The sequence below is a fragment of the Castor canadensis genome, chromosome 2, assembly GCF_047511655.1.
Source record: "Castor canadensis chromosome 2, mCasCan1.hap1v2, whole genome shotgun sequence".
In the NCBI taxonomy this organism is placed as follows: Eukaryota; Metazoa; Chordata; class Mammalia; order Rodentia; family Castoridae; genus Castor; species Castor canadensis.
The window spans coordinates 44978460-44996532 of record NC_133387.1 but is presented as its reverse complement, the minus strand read 5'-3'; the positions used below and the strand labels follow the sequence as shown (position 1 = coordinate 44996532).

The window sequence follows — 18073 nt, the reverse complement described above, 5'->3', positions numbered from 1 at the left end:
TAGTTCTAGGGCTCAAGCAGATCCCAGCTAGGCTGATATTAATTTTGATAGCTGTTACTTTAGTACTTCAGTGCTCATCAGAAGAGATAAGCCAAATTACCCACAAATGGAACAAATCCTGTGAAAAAGCAATGAGCAAAGTAGGAAATGCTAGCATTGCCCATGGTACAGTTGTCCCCCTAAAACTATTCCTAGTTAATAGTTAACTAGGCCACCCAATATGCTGCTTAAGCCTTATTTCTGCCTTAACTTTGTGGTTCTAGGATTATGATATAGTTATCATGGAATTTAGCACCCTCCAGCGATAATCCAGCTATGATCTTTCAAACAGCATTCATTTATTTCTCATTAAAAATATTTTTATGTTGTAATATAAAAATTACATTTTTATTGTAGAAAACAGAAAAGTATAATGAAGCCAACAATAATAATTTTAAACCTAACACACAGAAAAATCTGTTAAAATATCACCTGTAACTGCTTGCAATCCCAGCTCCCCAAAAGGTGGAAGTAGGAGGGTCTGAGGCCTGCCCCTGGCAAAAAGCCTGAGACCCTACCTGAAAAATAATGCAAAAAAGCCTAGGGATGTGACTCAGGTAGTAGGATGCTTGCCTAGCAAATAGTATGCCCTGAGTTCAAACCCCATAGTACCAAAAAAAAAAAAAAAATTTCCTGTTAGGATAAGGTTAGGATCATCAGAATGCTTATTCCATTCAGTATTATCTCATTCCTGTAACAATAAACCATATGTCTTCAAACAATTTTCTAATTCAGAAGTTGGCAAACCAACCCATCCTGCCACCTGTTCCTATAAATAAAGCTTTGCTAGCACATAGCTATATCTATTTGTCTTGGTAATATCCATGATGGTTCCTGCACTACCGTAGCTATGACGGGTAAAATAGCCTGCCAAGCTGAAAATATTTACGATCTAAATTTTAGCAAAAAAAGTTTTCCAATGCCTACTTTAAAAGTTTTTTTAATGGCTGCACAGAATTAGCTGGAATGGATATCCCATTTTATAATGCAAGGGCTCATGATCAGAAGCACAATACTGGAGCCAGATTGTCTAGGTTTGTATACTTGCTCCACTCTTTAAGAAACGGGTGATCTTGCATAACTCATTTAACTGCTCTGTGCCTCAGTTTTCTCATCTGTAAAATGTGAAAAATAATAGTTATCATCCTCATAAAGCCTTAATGAAGATGTGGTAGTTTAGTGATGTACCTCCAGACCCTTGTCAGTAATGAATAACTCATTCAGCTGCTGGAAGTTCCTCCAGCAAACAGACCTTAGCTGTCAGCCTTCTGTGGGAACTGCTTTGCCTGAGGAAACTGCTTCACTCAAAATCACTCCTCTTTGGTGGGGCAGCTCACAACCAATGACACATCTATATCAGTGAGGTAGTACAAAGACCTGGCTTCCAGGCCCCAGCTCAGAACAACTCTAAAGACCAGTCCAGTTCCAGAGTTTTCCCTGGATTGATGAGGCCATCATCAGTATTGCATCACAGCTCAGTTTCTCCTTCTGTCTAATCCAGCCTCTCCTTCCTGTCGTCCATAGGCCAGGATCCCAAGATTACTCCCTATGGAATATCCTACATCCTAATCTCCATCTTGGAATCCAGTTCCCAGGAAACCCAACCTGAGATAGTATATTAGCTAAATCTACATTGTAAAATATCTGGAATGTGGTAGATGCTATGTAATTGCTTATGAAGCAAATAATCCAGATGGAGAAAGTAGAGTGGAAATACAAGTTTAAGGAGAAAAAAAACAACAATAAGAAATTTTCTACAAGTAAAGAACAGTTCAGTCACGAAACTTTTTAACAATGATAGAATTTCTTACTAATGTATTTTAATTTCTTTGGATTTATCTAAAATGTAATATAGCAGTTTATTTACAATATAAATACTTAAAATGTATTTGAAATCATAAGTGTGGCAAAAATGTGAATTTAATATAACAATATTAGATGTTACCCTGAAAATATATGAAGTACATTGATTTCAAAATTTTACAAGTAGTGGAGCACCTGCCTAGTAAGTGCAAAACCCTGAGTTAAAACCTTAGTACCATAAAAAATTATTTGAAAGTATGCAAGAAAACTTTTGTTTTCCAGTGCTAGAGATCAAACCAGGGTAAGTGCTCTCCACTGAGCTACTTCCCTAGCTCCAAGGAAACTTCATTTGGAAGACTACTGTCTTAAAATGCAGTGATATAAATTTTTAGATTTTATCATCTGTAACCTCTATGACAAAATTACTAAAGCCATGTCATATATTTACAGGGCTTAATTTCAGCTAAATACCGATTCAGCTTTTATCTAAGAATAAATCTTGATGTCAGGTACAGACAAGTAAAAAGAGTGGGATAACCAGCCATGGATTCCACAGAATGTCCCCCTTAAGAACATAAAAGTTTAAATTTAAAAAAAGAAAACACTAAAATGGAACTGCAGCCAGCAATTGCAAAATCCATCATACAATGCATGTTTAGTAAAGACAACCACTATAAACCTGATGGGTCAGTCGAATCCTCTGATATAGTTTAGTGCTTCCAACACATATAAGGCACTTTCAAACTAAATAAATACTTCTTGAATATCTACTATGCAGCAGGTATGGGAAGAAATGCAAAATGTGTACTAAAAGATTGCTGCCCACTAGGAATATAACAGGAATTGCTCAAAGGGAATTTGTTTCCAAGAGGAATGAGAGAAGTGTCACCTATCCAAATAAGGAGCTGGTGGAAACATGGAAAGAATATACTTTCACAAAGCTTGGGTGTAAAGGAAGGGAAGAAAATGACATTAAGTGGAGGAAAAGATACTGTTTTAAGATTTTTATCCGCATGTATTCTGTGTTATGCATTGTTTTAGACCCCGGTGAATAAGCAGAAAATAAAGCAGAAAAATCCCTTGTGCATTAGTTTAGGAATAGGCCTGTCCACTACAACAAAGAGGTCCAAAATGAATTTTAAAACAATAAAGTTAATGTTTTCTTGTGTAATGGTCCAGAAGTCTACAGTTGACCTAAAGGAAAAGGTGCCTCCGTTTCCCAAAATTATTCTGGGACTTAGTCTAAAGATAATTTTGTCCTTCTTAAATACATGGCTTTCATTTCTAACCTGTATTTCTTTTTGACATTTGCCAGATATCAGGAAGAGAGAAGAGCAGGTGGATGGCAAGAAGTTTCCTTTTTAAGGGGTATGATCCAGTTCTACTCATGTCTCATTAGTTGCAACTTTTTTATATAGCTACACCTATCTGAAAGGGTGGCCAAAGAATATCTTCTTTAACTGGGTCATCAATTGCCTTGCTAAAACGTGAGGAGTAGAGGTATGTCCTCTTACTAAACAGAAAAAGATGGGCCAGGTGTAGTTGTGCATACCTGTAATCCCAGCACTCAGAAGGTGGAGGAAGGAGGATCTCAAGTTCAGGCCTGGGCAACAAAGTGAGACCCTGTCTCAAAAAAAAAGAAAAAGAAAAAAGAAAAGGAGAGAGAGAAAGAGAGAGAGAATATGAATGAATAGAATGAACACACTGGACATGTGAGCATATATTCTGTAAGAAGGTAACTATGGGCAAGTGAAGAAATGGCTGTGAACTGTGTATATGAAGTTGTGGTAAGTGATAACAAGAAAAGCAGAAGAAAGGAGTAATTTATATATAGACTGTGACAAGTGAACACAGGTTTGAAAAAGTAGAGTATGACTCATGCAGATTTCTGGTTAAAGACATTCTAGGTAGAGGGAACAGTTAGTGCAGAGGCTCTGAGGTAAGATAACATTTCAATCAATTCACACAGACTGAAGACAAACAAGACGAGACTAATGATATGGAACCAAGTAAAAAGAGTAAAGGGAGAAGAAGTTGTCAAGAGTGTCACACCTGCAAGTGTGAAGCCTTGGCCATTGGAATTGGCCACACAGAAGTTATTGGTGACCTTGACAAATGGCATGAAAATTTGAATGGAGTAAATTTTGAGGAGACAGAATTGAGTTTAGAGAGAGCAAGGATGGTCCTGTCTGTTGAGAGAATGGGAGTGACTTGAGCATGTGAAGGTAAGAGCCAGTTGAAATGGAGAGGGTAAAGATTACAGGAGAAGAGAAAACTGATGTGACCAGGTCACAGAAGAGAGAAGCATATGGAGTCCTTCCTCTTCCTCTATGTTAACTAGAAGAATGGAGTAAATGAAGGAGGAGAGAAAGAGGACTGCGTAGGAGGCTGTGGGGATTCCTACTTAATGGTTTTAATTTTCTTTCTGAAGTGGCAGGTAAAGTCATCTCCTGAGCTTCAAGGAAGTTTTCCTTAGCTATAAGATAGCAGGAATGGATAGGCAGAGATGTACCCAGCTGAGGTGTTGTGTGGGCACTTGGGGACACAGCCAAAACTGAGACTATTGGCAGAGTAGTTATGAAGGATGAATCCGGTGGTATATTCCCCCAGTTATGCACCACTTTCCTGTCTTCATTCTTCCAAATGGCAGAGATGAAAAGGCAACACTGTCCACCTCTTACCAAATCAATCTTCCTGGTAGACCATGAGAACTAAGCTCCGTATGCGGTTTATGTCAGTCACCACCACAAGCACAAGACCACACATTCTTAAGCGTGAAGAGAGAAGGAATGACTCAGCCACCTGAAGAGAATCTCTGAGCCAGATTTGTAATGCCTGTGGCAGCACCACACAGTTATGAGAGCCACACCTAAAATCCTCTTTGTCTGTCACTCACTTGGTCAATCACCAAGCTCTGCTCATCTCACCTTCTAAATTACCCCCCAAGCAGCCTGCTTCTTTCCATTCCCACTCTTCATGTCACTGGTAGTTTTGGTTTCCATAATTTCACATTTGGGTAGGTACCCTATCCCTCCAGCTTTCTGTGGAAAAACTGCCACTCCCCTGGTTAAAAATCTCCAATGACTTCCCCATTGTCCTCCATTTGGATGGATAAAGTCCAGCCAAATTCACTAAACTGATTTCCACTATCATTCTACTACAGTATCTTAATCTCTCCCCATTCCTTCATCCATACAATATTCCCCAAGGACTCCAAAATCTGCAGATGCTCAAGATCCTTATCTAAAATGGTATATTATTTGTATATAATCTATGCACATACTCTTGTGTTCTTTAAATCATCTCTAGATTACTTATGAAACCTAATTCAATATAAAAGCTACGTAAATAATTTCTATACTGTAGTATTTATAATAGCAAGGAAAATGTACATGTTCAATATAGACAATTTTTTGAAATATTTTTGATCTGTGTTTGGTTGAAACTGCAGATGCAGAGCTGGAGGATATGGAGGGCTGACTGTACTATAACAAAGTTTACTTGAATGTGGTCTCTCTAAATATCTTGTTGTAGTGCATGCACCTTTATTCCTGTGATGAGATGAAGTGAGGTGAATAATACAGGTATTAGGATATAGCATTAGGCTACTAGAAAGGGTTACTTGAACACCAGCAGGGATAGCAGATCTGATAACTCAGAGGGCTACTGAGTAATGGCTACTAAGTGAGTAATGGCAGGCAGATAAAATATACAGCTTAGGTTTGCTGGTTGATGTTTTGGGCCGCACCGACCAGGACCAGTGAGATTTCATCATATTATTCAGAAATTAAAATGTGTAGATTATTTCTATAATTTTCCATTTAATATTTTCAGACCTTGGTTGACCTGGGGAAAATGAAACCCAGAAAAGCAAAACCACAGAAAATTGTGGGGGCTACTGTAAGTACTGCTTTCCCACTGCTATACCCTCCTTCCTGACCTAGCACTTGCTCTCTCTCAGCCCAAAGTCTCTTCTCTATCAACCTCCTCTGCCCTGTGTCCTTTCCTGCTAATCCCATATTCATGGTTCTTATCTCAGCCTAGTGGCCTCAAGAAAGCGTTCCGGATCTACCCACCCAGCACGAGAGGGTGGCTCTGCAGTGTAGTACTGTATTAACCTTAAGAAGCATCACTCATTGCGGGTTTCTACAGCGACCCTGACCTCTTACTCACTCCCATATCCCCAGCATTCCGACGCTGTGCTCAACACCTGTTTGTGGAATGAACAAAGAGTGAATAAATCATGACCCCCAAACCCCGGGTTTTCTATTGCATCGCTCATCAATTTAACAGAGATTAAAACTGATCAAGTGAACTAAAAACTGTGCGCAAGGCCGTAAATGGGAAATCCCGGCCCTGAGAACCAATTCCCCACCCACCCGCGGAGGCGGGGACAGGGCTCCCGGGGGCGGGACCTGCCGGTGGGCGTGCCTCGGGGAAGGCGGGGCCTCCGCGCAGCTGGCCCGCCCCGGGGCGGGCAGCTCGTGGGCGAGGGGAGGGCGGGGCTCGCGGGCGAGGACTCCTCGGGTTTCGAGGCTCGGGCGCGGAGGTGTGGTCCATTCCCGGCCGGTGGCCCAGGTCACGGGCCGCGCGGCCCGGCCGCCATCTTGCCCGCGTCGCGGCTCCCGCGGCGGGAGGGGCGGTGTCCAGGCCGGAAGCGGCGGCGCGGCAGCTGCGCTGCACCTAAGGTCAGTGACTGCGGGCCCGGCCGCGTCTCGATTCTCTGTCGCGCCGGGGACCCGGGCGGCGGGGCGAGGCAGCCCTCCGAGCCTCGGGACAGGTCGTGATCCGCGCGGCAGGATGAGGACCGCGCCGGGCCGTGGCGGCTCTCCCTCCGGGCCCGGGGCGGTCGTCCGTCCCCGGCCGGACGCGAGGCTCCGCCAGGTGTCCGCAGCGTGCTTCCTGCTTCACCCGGAACAGCCGCGGGCCCGGCCCTCGGGGCACCCTGAATTTGTTAAAGGGCCTGTCACCCGGGTTCTCAGACGCAAGCAATGGACGGTCCTTCAGGGGACTCCGCTAAGGACCCGTTGCTTCGCTAAGTCGCTTAGCAGATGACCGCTTCTGCGGGTCTTTGTAATAACTCTTATTTTAAGGAAAGTTTGAATATGGACAGTGCATCTTGAAGGTGGTGATACTGGGAATTTCTTGAAACGGCTGTCGTTGTACAGTAATGGTAAGAAAAGTAGGCGACAACAAAAAAAGCATGTGATGGAATAGTTTGTATTATTGTGTTGGACTTATGTCCATTAGCCACGTGGGGTTGAGAGGTGCCATTAGTGTAAAATACACATCGGATTTCTTCCCAGACTTGCACAAAAAATGTAAAAGGCCTTAAGTTTTATATTGATTATATGTTCACAGGCTGATATTATTGATAAGTTGGGTTAAATAAAATACATTTTTAAATTTAATTCCATTTATTTTTCCTTTTTAAAATATGGCTGCTAAAGAATTTCAGTCATATGTTTCTGTTTCTGTTGGGTAGTGCTGTTGTAGACGTTCCGGGGATGAACACAGACTCAACATGCCTTTCCTTTCCTGAGAAACCATTGAAGGGAAGTGAGCACTTGTTAAACTTGAAGGTGAGGATCTAAATAGAAGCTGTAATTATTGCAAACCCCACCCCCTATTTTTCAGTGTCTCCTCCATTTGGAAACATTAACTTCCACAGCTGTTTAAAAGAATGCTAGTCACAAGGGAGATAGAGGCTAGGTAAGACACCTAAAAAACTAGATAGCATTTGTTGCCTCAACGCAGAGAAACTAAAGCAGATACTTTAAAGCAACTGAAGCCAATAGGAGAAGGGGACCAGGAAGTAGAGAAAAGGTTAGATCAAGAAGAATTAACCTAGAAGGCAACACACATGCACAGGAAATCAATGTCAATGTGAGTCAACTCCCTGTATAGCTATCCTTATCTCAACTAGCAAAAACCCTTGTTCCTTCCTATTATTGCTTATACTCTCTCTACAACAAACTTAGAAATAAGGGCAAAATAGTTTGTGCATGGTATGAGGTATGGGGTATGGAGGGGGTGGGGGGGAGAGGGAGGGAGTAGGGTGGCTGGTAAGGGAGGGGGTGGGGGGAAGGGTGGAGAAATGATCCAAACATTGTATGCACATATGAATAAAAAATAAATAAATAAATAAAAGAATGGTAGTGAGGGCTGGAGGCGTGGCTCTGTGGTGGAGTGCCTGCTGCTTAGCAAGCATCAGGCCCTGAGTTCAAACCTCAGTACCGCCAAAAATAAAAAAGTACAAGTAAAAGAAATGCTGGTGATGCTCATGTCTGTGTGAAGCAAAGAACTCATTTCACTTGATTCACAATTTTGAGAGGAGGAAATCAGATTCTGGCTCAGTCGGTGTATTTAAGGGGTTTGTTAGAGTCTAAGCTAGTGAGTGGCTGAGAGATTTCTGAGTCCTGATTGTTTTCTTCACTCTTCCCCAGATTCTTAGTTACTTGTGTTCATGAGCAAGTGTTCATCTATATTGTATATTAGATTTCTTAAAAGGGTGGTTATAGATGCATCTCTCTCTACAGGGCTAACGTCATAATTTACAGCCCATGTGGTAGCATGGGATCTAGCATTTAGAATGGTTAGCCCTTAGTTTAAAGCTCTACTGTCACAATCTTAAACTTTTTTATAATAGAAATGTGCAGGATGCCCTGCATTCGTATTTCACACTGGGCTGATCTTTTCTCTCTGTGATACTCTAGAAATTGACCTTGCACAAGAACCGGAACATCTGGTCTTCTCTCTAGTCCCGCACAGAATGAGTATTTGTTAGTTCCTTCTATCTCTCAAGTTCTGTGATATTTGTATGAGTTATTGTAATCAGATGTTGTGGACAGCAATATAAATATTTTTAAGTGCATTGGAACCAGCCACAATCCTTATACTCGTTAGCCACATTAGCTAAGAGCACCTATATTAATTAGCACAGATGTACAACATTTCTATCATTGAATAAAGTTCTGTTGGACAGTGCTGTTCTAACTATTGCTTAGGAACATGACTCAATGCTTTTAAGTTTTCTCTCCTTCAAAGGAATGATACTTACTAATTTACTACCACACTGAAGTTATTATAACCCTAGGTTAAGTTGAAGGTATTAGTAACAGTATAATTAAGATAATTGCTCATGGGAAGTAGAGCCCGTATGTGGTTCTCAGATTTCTACAGTTCACTTTTGTTTAAGGAAGTGGTTGCTCTTTCTCGTTTATCAGTCAGTCTTGTCTTGAATTTGTGGAAGATGAAGAGAGGGAATACAAACGTGCTGAAAAAGAGGGTACTTGCCCAGAGAATTTCCTGACTTTTCAGTAATTCAACTTAAGAATTATATTTTCTTGGTATTTTAACTTCTTTGTTTTTAAACACTTTTAGTGAATGGACCTGACTGGACTTGTTGAACGCATCAGTAAACATGAGCGGTACCAAACCTGATATTTTGTGGGCACCACACCAGGTTGATAGATTTGTGGTATGTGACTCAGAACTGAGCCTTTATCATGTGGAATCTACTGTGAATTCAGAACTCAAAGCTGGATCTTTACGTTTATCTGAAGACTCTGCAGCCACATTATTATCAATAAATTCAGATACACCTTATATGAAATGTGTTGCATGGTATCTCAATTACGATCCTGAATGTCTCCTAGCAGTTGGACAAGCAAATGGTCGAGTTGTACTTACAAGTCTTGGTCAAGATCATAATTCAAAGTTCAAAGATTTGATTGGAAAAGAATTTGTTCCAAAACATGCACGACAATGCAATACCCTTGCATGGAATCCATTGGATAGTAACTGGCTTGCTGCAGGTCTAGATAAACACAGAGCTGACTTTTCAGTGCTAATATGGGACATCTGCAGCAAATATACTCCTGATATTGTTCCCATGGAAAAAGTGAGACTCTCAGCAGGTGAGGCTGAAACAACGTTATTAGTAACAAAACCACTTTATGAGTTAGGACAGAATGATGCTTGTCTTTCCCTTTGTTGGCTTCCACGAGACCAGAAACTTCTCCTTGCTGGAATGCATCGAAATCTAGCCATATTTGATCTCCGGAATACTAGCCAAAAGATGTTTGTAAACACAAAAGCTGTTCAGGGAGTGACAGTAGACCCATACTTCCATGATCGAGTTGCTTCCTTCTATGAAGGTCAGGTTGCAATATGGGATCTTAGAAAATTTGAAAAGCCAGTTTTGACTTTGACTGAGCAACCAAAGCCCTTAACAAAGGTAGCCTGGTGTCCAACTAGGACAGGTTTGCTTGCCACTTTAACAAGGGATAGTAATATTATTAGGTTGTATGATATGCAGCATACACCCACTCCTATTGGGGATGAAACTGAACCCACAATAATTGAAAGAAGTGTGCAACCTTGTGACAATTACATTGCCTCCTTTGCATGGCATCCAACAAGTCAAAATCGAATGATAGTTGTAACTCCCAACCGAACAATGTCTGACTTCACTGTTTTTGAAAGGATATCTCTTGCCTGGAGCCCAATTACATCTTTAATGTGGGCTTGCGGTCGCCATTTGTATGAATGTGCAGAAGAAGACAATGATAATTCTTTAGAAAAAGATATAGCAACAAAAATGCGCCTTCGAGCTTTATCGAGGTACGGACTTGATACAGAACTGGTATGGAGAAATCACATTTTAGCTGGAAATGAAGATCCACAGCTCAAGTCACTCTGGTATACTCTGCACTATATCCTTTGCATTTTGTATGGTAAATTAGGTAGAAATATTCTTGAAGTTTGCTGAAAGGTCAGATTGTAACTCTGCTGAATGTTTTATATGCAAATGTAGGTTGTGTAATACTAAAATTAAGAGGTGAAATTGTTAAAACGCTTGAAATAATGCTTTGTAGATTGTGTAAGAGGAAAAAAATGTGTATAGTATAGAACTTAACCTTATTTACATCAGTGCCTATTGTGAATTGGCTTCTGGTCAAAATAAATTTAGCTTTAAAAGATTTTGCTATGCATCATCACTAGTATTTCCTATGCATTTAAATACTTATGAAGCAATATACAGAAGATACGGATCAGAAATCTCCAGGCAGCAAAGGATCATTGGTTTACGCAGGAATTAAAACAATAGTAAAGTCATCTTTGGGTAAGAAAATCCCATTTTTTTTCAAATACATTTATAACTTTTGTACTTGTATTTTGTCCTCAATTATTTTGTTGACATTATATTTAGTTATTTCAGGATTGTGTACATAAATACCTTTTTTCTTGTTTGGTTTCTGATTAGATATTTTAGTAAATTGTTGAATTAAATGCATAATTGTCTTTATATCCCAAATCCTTTTTTGAAGGGAGTTTTGTTTCTTTGAGGTGACTTGGACTTTCTTAAATGTATTCATTTATTATTCAATGTCACTTAAAGACCCACTTAGGCCTTATGCAAGACGATTTATAGGATGCACTTGTTAGCTTGAATTTTATCACAACATTTTACATTTTAAAAACTAAATTAGGCTGGGTGCAGTGGCTTACATCTGTAATCCCAGCTACTCAGGAGGCAGAGATCAGGAGGAACGCAGTTTAAGACCAGCCTGAGCAAAAAATTAGTGAGACCCACCCCCCTTCTCAATAAACAGACTGTGGATGGTGGTTCATACCTGCAATCCCAGGCTATTTGGGAGGCATAGGCAGGAAGATTGCAGTTGGAGGCTAGTGTGGAGAAAAGCATGAGGTCCTATCTGAAAAATACCTAAAAGCAAACAAGGCTTTAATCCTAGCTCAGGTGATAGAGAGTTTGCCTAGGAAACATAAGGCTCTGAGTTCAAATTCCATTACCACTTGAAAACAAAAAGTAAAATGATCAGGCATAGTGGTATATGGCTGTAATCCCAGCTACTTTCGAGATAGAGATCAGGACAGTTGTTGTTTGAGGCAAATCCCTGTCTTAAAAATCAAGCCAGCTGGGCACTGGTGGCTCACTCCTGCAATCTTAGCTACTTAAGAGGCTGAGATCGGAAGGATCAAGGTTTGAGGCAGCCTGGACAGACAATTTGACAGACTCCATCTCCAAAATAACCAGAGGAAAATGGACTGGAGGTGTGGTTCAAGTGGTTGAGTACTTGCCTTGCAAGCATGAAGCCTTAAGTTCAGCCCCCCAGTTCCACCAAAAAAAAAAAAAAAAAAAGCCAGACATGGTGGTACATGCTATAATCCCAGCTACTCAAGCAATGGAGGTAGGAGGATCAGGTATGAAGCCAGCCCAGGGAAAAACACCACCCCTATCTGAAAAATAAAGCAAAATGAGTTTATGCATGGCCTAAGTTTCAAGTGATAGAGTGCTTGGAGGCCCTGAGTTCAAACCCACTACCACCAAAAAACCCCCCAAACTAAAAAGGTCTAATTGAAGGAAACCCCTTTTTACTTACATAAGAACTATGATGTGACATGATGTATGGCCTAACTTGAAGAAGCAATACCTGAAAGTCCTTGATGAATAAATGAATTAATTAATGTAGTGATGGAGTTGATAAACTATTAAGAATAAAAAGTGACCCTCCCCAAAAAAAATTTTTATTTTTTTGTTAACTGCTTTAAACAAGTGTTCTTATTCTTATTGTTGGAATTGAATTATGGGTTTTATTATAATTATCTCCCCTATCTAGGTAGGGTTCATTCTGTAGCTTTTGGTAGTTGAATTTTGTCCCAAGTCAAGCTGCTAGAAAAAGAGTTTACATGATTTAGTCAAAGCCATAGTACAAGTAGTAAATCCAGTGTACTTTTTTAAAAACAGGACTTGCATCATTGCTGCATAAGTAATACAAAATACAAAATTAATGTATTTTAAAAAGTGTTTGTTAAGCATTTCAGTTAAACTTATATTTAGCATAGTAGGGTTTTTTTGTTTTTTTGGGATTTTTTTTGGTGGTGGTTCTTGGGTTTGAACTGAGGGCTTTGCACTTGTTAAGCAGGCATTCTATTGCTAGAGCTACCCCTTCTTTTCTCTCTGGTTATTTTTGAGATCAGGTTTCACATTTTTTTTTTGGTGGGACTGGAGTTTGAACTTGGCTTCCTGCTTTTAAAGCAGGTGCTCTACCACTTGAGCTACACCTCCAGGCTCTCATTTTTTGCACAGGCCAGGCTGGATGGTGATCCTTCTATTTTATGCTTCCGCCATAGCTGGGATGACAAGCGAGCACCACCACGCCATGTTTTTTTCTGTTGAGATGGGTCTCAGGAAGTTTTTGCCCTGGCTGGCCTCAAACCTCAGTCCCCTTGATCTTAGCCTCCTATGTAGCTAGGATTATAGGCATGAGTCATTGGTGCCGGAGCATCAGTTTAGTTTATTTTTAAAAGAAGCTTCATTTACTTTGGTCCCCCATTGTTGGCAGATGTAATAGACTGCTTATCTAATCTATTTTAGTGTTTTCCCATTATTCCTTCACCAAAAAAGTACCCTTTATTATAAGAAATAAAATGTATGAGGTTCGTTAGAAACTGCTTTTTAAAATTAACATAGATGAAAGATAGACATACTGAATAACTCCCATCAGTGAACCTGAATATCATGGTTTATGAGTTTAGAACCTCTACTGCAAATAATTAAGTACCATGTTTATTAAATGTATAGTATTTTAGCTATATAGTAGGTCAGACCACATTGCATTCTTAGTTAATCTGTATTCAATTATTTGCGGTATTTTGTGATGTATTTTAGAAAAAAGCCAATAAACTACCTCTGAGGAAAACCAAAAGGGAAAACTGGAATATTTCTATGTTTCTAGTGCAGTAGAGACAAACTGTTTCACCCTTGAGTCAGAATAATCTTTATCCAAATGAAAGAAAAATTGTTCATTAGAGAAATTACTGTCAAAGATGACATCTAGGTTTCAGTCTTTTGCCTTATCTAGTAATACCTCCAATCCTGTCCAGTCATACCTTCTTCTCTACTTGTAGCTCTAAAAATTCAACACATAGTGAGTCAATACATTGAGCCATTTTGCCCTCAGTAGTCTGTTGTACATGTTTATTATAGCACAGATCTAAATTTTAATTTTGGTAACATAATATTGCTTATTATGAATGAAACATCATGATAGTTGTTTTCCCTATGTTACTTTAACTTTCACAATTATAATATGAAGTAAGTTCTTACATTCAGCAAGTATTTATCAGGTGCTCACTATATGCAGAAATTATCATAGATAAGTAAATCTCTTTCCTCATGAAGAAGACATGACAAAAGCAATGTCAGGCCTATTCTTGGAGAATTTATGTTCAAGTAAACAGGCAGTTATAACATGAAGAACAGATGTTATATATAAGAAGAATTTCTAATCTGGTAGTGAGGATGAGAAGTGTCCTTTACCTGGAGGTAGAGGCAATAAAAAGGTCCATACAGGGAGTAGCATATGCAGTGAGGCCAGAGGAAACAGCACATTCAGTATAGCTGTAACAGAGCAGGAGGAAAAGAATGGAAGCTAGAAAAATGAGCAATGGGCAAACTCAGGACAGACTTAGAATCTGTGTTACAGTTTTAGGGAGATTTATCATCCTGTAACAAGAGGAAACCAAGGAAGGATTTTAAAGAGTAGTGATAGAATTAGATTTCTTTTAGAATTGTCAGTCTGTGTAGAATGAATTGGAAGGGGAATCAAAGTTGATACAGGGATATGAGGTAGAAGCCTATAGTAATCAGGGAAGAAGTGATACTGTCCTTACCAAGGTCAGTGGTAGAGCAGCTAGAGAATAAACTAAGAGAGTGGGACAGAATTTAGTAATTAACTGGATAAAGGGATAGAGAATATTGAAAAGTCAAAGATAGCACACATGTATTTAACTTGAGAAACTAGTTGGTTTTGGTGCCAGTTAGTTAGATAGGAATAACCCAGAAAGAGTATGTTTGAAAAGAAAAAGGTTATTTTGGAGCAAAGTAAAAAAAATCAGGATAGCTACTTAGAGATGTCCAGTGAGCAATGGGATATGACTGCAAAGCTCATGGGAGGAATATAATTAGAGAGAAATACTGATATTTGATGGAATAGATGAAACTGTTCAGAGTAAGAATAGAATGAAATGGCTTAAAGAAGACAGGAGTGATGGGAGAAGTAAGAGAAAGACCAAAAGAGCCATTTATTCATATGAATGAGGGAAAAGAGAAGTCAGTTGTTAAGTGCTCCATGCTTAAGATCCCATCAAATAAGGCAAGAATTAAAAAGTACTCATTATTGATTTAGGAATAAGAAAAAGAGCTTCATTGGTGGTATGGATAGCAAATTGCAGTTGGATTAGAAATTTAGAGTAGATTGAAGAAATGAAAACAATTATAAATAATTCAAGAAATTAGACCACATAAAGGAAGATAAAATGGTAATTCAGTAGTAGTAGGGGGCAAATCTGGAATATCGGGGGGTGCTTTGTGTTGCTTTATTTTTGTTTTCAACATGGGATTGATTTTAGAATCTTTAAATTCTGATTGGAGGAAGCCCATGCTTACAGTGTTATCAATAGGTGTAAATAATTCCTTTTAACATAACCAAAGATTGTAAAATAAATCTTGGATGCCCATTTTTCCATCCAACATGATGTGAATGTTTTTCATACTTAAACTCTGATGTAGAGAACTTGTCCTGACTTCGAGGAGCAAAATTGCTGAGCTTTTGCTTTTTGCTATGCTGGGGTTTGAACTTGGGTCTTTATGCTTGGTAGGTAGCCATTCTGCCACTTGACCCACACCTCCAGCCATTGTGTTTTTTCTTTTCTTTTTTTTAAACACCAAAGTGTTGTTATAAACAGTGGATTATTTTATTGCTTTATTATATATATGCCACAAATTATACAAATGGCATACTATTGCTGATTTGAAACAAAATTTTTAAACCTGTTTTTTTTAATATTTAAGTAAACTTGTTTTCCTTGCAAACAATAATAAGACATTGGTCTGTTAAGAGCAATCTCAGATTCATGAAAAACAATTTATTTCAGTATTGAATATAATAAATAGATTTTGCTGCTTTTTTAGAGATCATTAAAAATTTATGTAATATAATGATATATTTAAAACCATGATAACTTTGTATTTCTTCTTTGATAGCCTTAATTACCCATAGCATGGTTTTCAAGCTACGAGAAGATCTCTGAGCAGCAAAAATTACAATACCTTAAGAATAGTTTAAAAATAAGTAATTTGGTATTGAGGATGTAGCTTGGTGGTAGAGTACCTATTTACCATGTGCTAGGCCCTGGGTTCAGTTCCCAGCACCACCAAAAAGAAAAGTTATTTCAAGGATAATTATCTCACTATTGTTGAATTTCTAAAATTTTACCAATAACTCATCTTGAAACTTCCCTAAAGCAATCAGATAGTAGTTTAAAATATATACTAACATGAATAATATTTTAGACTTGTTATACCTAACATGAAGATAACAATCACAAATTATTTAAAAGTATGAATAAGTATTGTGGAGAGTTTAGGCCTTTGCTGTGTAGTATATTTATTCTTTCCAAGTATATTGACTACATGATTTAAAAATATATATATATAACTGATTATGTTTTAAATATTTTATTTTTACAAATTTTCGTCTACCTTTACCAGACTGATTATAGCTAGTCAACTTTGGACAGTGTATTAGTTTATTTAACATGCATTATCTCTATGGGTCATTATTTCCATGGGTCAGAAATCTGACCTGGTTAGCTGGGCCCTGTGCTCAGGGTATAACAAGACTAAAATAAAAGTGTAGGCCAATCTATATTTCTTTCTAGACATCAGTATTCTTCCAGATTTATTTGGTTGTTGGCAGAATTCAACATCTGTGAGTTAAAGACGCATTGAGGAGGTAAAGCAAAATTCCTAGGAATTGGAGGGAATGGGATCCAGAGCACAGATTTGGCTTTAGATAAGCGGGTACACACCTTCATATTAACCAAAAGGAAAGAAGAGAAAGGATGTGGTACACAGGATGATTAGGATTCAATAGCCAGAGGCTAAGAGGCTAAAACCTCTTTGCAATTATAGGACTAAAGTAGTTATTTTCTTTGTGGTTTATAGCCAAGGGCCAACCTTAGCTCCTACATGGCCTTTTCACAGATTTGGTCACCAACATGACAGCTCCCTCTTAATTTTAGATCCTCTTTTAAAGGGCTCACTTGATGAAGTCAGGCCTACACAGGATACTCTCCATTGATTCACTCAAAGTTAACTAGGTAAGGACTTAACTACATGTATAAAATTGTTTCACCTCTTCTATGTTTTATCGTTTAGAAGCAACTCACAGATTCTACTTGCATTCACGGGGAGAGGATTATACAAGAGTACAGTTCCCAAGGGGGAGGAATCATGGCGTCTTACTTATAATTCTGCCTATAACCAACAAATTAAATTAAGAATTTTTTTTTAAGTTAAAAGTATTTTTTTATTTATCTTGCACTAATAATACGAGGGGATTTCATTGTAACAATTCCATACATGGTTACAGTATACCTTGAACAAGTTCACCCTCTCCTGAATTAAGAATTTTAAAAATATATCTAGGGCTGGTGGTATGGCTTAAGTGACAGAGCTCCTGCCTAGCAAGCAAAAGACCTTGAGTTCAATCCCAGTACTGCTAAAAAACAAAGTAAAAGTAAAAGCCTATCTATTTGCTGTTGATCTGGTTGTTTACAAATGTATGATTGTGATATATAATTACATAAATGTAATAATAATAATAAAAGAAATTTGTAGTACAGACATTCATGTTGCCTAATTCATGATTCAGTTTATCCTGAAAATCCTTTCTGCTAAAAAAGTAGTTATATAGTGACAATTTTGAGGGTAAAACATTTGAATTATGTGGCACCAAGTAGCATCTTACAGTGAAATCATTAGAACCAACTGCCTTGATTGTAATGTAAATACTGCCAAAAAACAGTGAAGCTTTGCTATGAAAAATGGATGATAGTATGAAGCTCTAGATTTAGTAAAGTGGGAAAAACACAGTCAAATCATTCTCATTGTGTTTTCACTTTAGTACTTTGAAGCCCATGATCTCATTTTTTTATTCGCATGTACAGTTATGTATTATAAAAATGTTTGATCAACAAAGTTGGTCCTTCCACTCTTATTAAGGGATACATGAGTGTACATACAAAAGAGGCAGAAGGGAGAAAGATCAAGAGATCAAGAACACTTCTACTGGATCTCAGGTAGCGGTGATTGCTTGCAAATAAAACAGGCAAGGTGTCAGTTTTGGTGATGCATGTCTGT

The 18073-nt window shown here is 38.6% G+C and overlaps 1 protein-coding gene across 5 annotated transcripts in view; it reads left to right on the top strand.

Moving 5' to 3' along the window:
- The first annotated feature begins 6393 nt into the window (after positions 1 to 6393).
- Positions 6394 to 18073, top strand: part of Mios (meiosis regulator for oocyte development) — a 31665-nt gene continuing 19985 nt past the window's right edge. For 2 of the 5 annotated variants that reach the window (XR_012445137.1, XM_074064691.1), the window contains exons 1-4: positions 6394 to 6530; positions 7328 to 7424; positions 9226 to 10559; positions 10871 to 10969. Coding sequence is in view for 4 of the 5 variants with exons in the window: in XM_074064691.1 (XP_073920792.1) it covers positions 9266 to 10559; positions 10871 to 10969 (1393 nt within the window). In the remaining variant the exon portion in view is untranslated. Of the gene's footprint in view, positions 6531 to 6711; positions 7016 to 7327; positions 7425 to 9225; positions 10560 to 10870; positions 10970 to 18073 lie in introns of those variants that run through there. The other 3 variants (XM_020165945.2, XM_074064692.1, XM_074064693.1) reach the window with 3 other exon arrangements.